This window comes from Toxotes jaculatrix, chromosome 11 (genome assembly GCF_017976425.1).
Source record: "Toxotes jaculatrix isolate fToxJac2 chromosome 11, fToxJac2.pri, whole genome shotgun sequence".
Lineage (NCBI taxonomy): Eukaryota > Metazoa > Chordata > Actinopteri > Toxotidae > Toxotes > Toxotes jaculatrix.
In genome coordinates this window covers 31,956-33,727 of record NC_054404.1, presented here as the reverse complement: position 1 = coordinate 33,727, position 1,772 = coordinate 31,956, and the positions used below count along the sequence as shown (strand labels likewise).

Sequence of the window (1,772 nt, the reverse complement as noted above, 5' to 3'; positions counted from 1 at the left end):
GGGAGTGAAGGGCGGGTGAGTTCAAGTTCCAGGAAATGGACCTCCATGCGGTAAGTGCAAGAGACAGATGCCCAGGACAGCTGCTTGACCGAGGGGATAGAGGTAAGGAGTGAAGGGCGGGTGAGTTCAAGTTCCAGGAAATGGGCTTCCATGCGGTAAGTACCAAAGACACATGCCCAGGAGAGTTGCTATACTGAGGGGATAGAGGTTGGGAGTGAAGGGCGGGTGAGTTCAAGTTCCAGGAAATGGACCTCCATGCGGTAAGTGCAAGAGACGCATGCCCGGGAGAGTTGCTTGACTGAGGGGATAGAGGTTGGGAGTGAAGGGTGGGTAAGGTCACGTTCCTGGAATTGGACCTCCATGCCGTAAGTACCAAAGACACATGCCCGGGAGAGTTGCTATACTGAGGGGATAGAGGTTGGGAGTGAAGGGTGGGTAAGGTCACGTTCCTGGAATTGGACCTCCATGCCGTAAGTACCAAAGACACCTGCCCGAGACTGATGTCTGTTTTTCATGCTTATTTTCTTTTATATATTATATTATTATTATTTTTTTTTTTTCTTTTAATTTTTTTTTTTTTTCCACACACTTTATTCTTTAATTGTGTTTACAGAATGCTTGGTGACTGTGTTTACACAGGAGTGGCTCTTGACATCTCAATTACTGTTGTTGTGTCCTCCTTGCGGCATGTTGGATGACTTCTCCTGCGGGGTGGTGGGGGACTTGCATCTTCCACAATCTCGTTGGAGGTTTCTGGGTCCCGACGCTGTCGCTGACGTACAATGAAGCATGTGATGGAAGCGATGACCACGACGCCGATCAGGCTGCCTGTTACAGCTCCAGCAATCATGCCGACCAATGGAGAATCTGGTAGGTTCATTTCCAGGAAGCACTCCTCCCCACCAACACGATTAATTGCACTGCACTTGTAAGTTCCTGTGTTGCTCTCACGGGAATCTCGCAAGGTGAGTGTGCCTGCCATCCGATCCATCACCGCCGAGGTGGGCAGTTTCAAGGGTGGTGTTCTTGACCATTGGTACTGGATAGGTGCAGCCCCTTCCTGAGATCTGCAGTGTAGCACTTTGGTCTTGCCAAACTCTCCGACCCCTTCAGTGTAGTAACACCTGGGCTTTGATGGCCGTTTGAGCACTCTGAGGACTGTCTTGATGCTCCGGAGGCCTGGAGCCTTCTTAACCTGGCACTTGTAGATGCCGGTGTCTCTGTGAGTCAATAGTGAAAGATGAATGGCACCATCTCCTTTCGCAGGGTCCACTGAATGGAAGTAGACTCTGCCCTTTAGAGGTTCATAGAGCTGGTCGTAGATCTGGCCGGCCGTATACAAGATGATCTCTGCCGTGTCCAGTGGGTGGCGTACGGACTTCACGCTCCATTCGATCTCCAAATTTCCTTCATCCTCCGGGGCAGCGGTGAAGTCGCAGTAGAGCTTCGCATTCTCTCCCTCAGCCGTCTCCACAATCTTGTTGTTCCTGGTGTGGATGTCAAGCGTCTTAGATGTCAGCATGATGTTCAAAAGTTGGAAGGCAAGCCGGTACATGGTAGTGTCTGTCTGGCAGCCGGAATCGCTTCTTCTTATATACTTCTTGGTCGGAAAAGGCCACGCCCACAAGTAATTCCAAGAGCCAATAGAAATGCTGGGTTTGACCGTTGAAATTGTGGAATTCCATGTTCCAAGCGTCAAGCGCTTCACAGTAGGGTGTGAAATCCTGGATTTTTTTTCTTTGGTGGGCGTGCTTTTGTCGAAGCGGAAGTCC

The 1,772-nt window shown here is 50.2% G+C and overlaps 1 protein-coding gene across 1 annotated transcript; it reads right to left on the bottom strand.

Moving 5' to 3' along the window:
• Positions 1-631: 631 nt before the first annotated feature.
• On the bottom strand, positions 632-1,555 carry LOC121189877 (coxsackievirus and adenovirus receptor homolog). The gene has a single exon (XM_041050349.1). It carries the CDS (start codon positions 1,553-1,555, stop codon positions 632-634), a length of 924 nt encoding a protein of 307 aa, XP_040906283.1.
• Between the last annotated feature and the right edge of the window lie 217 nt (positions 1,556-1,772).

Coding starts and splice junctions, on each gene's coding strand:
- LOC121189877 (XM_041050349.1), bottom strand. CDS start 1,555: ATGTACCGGCTTGCCTTCCAACTTTTGAACATCATGCTGACATCTAAG.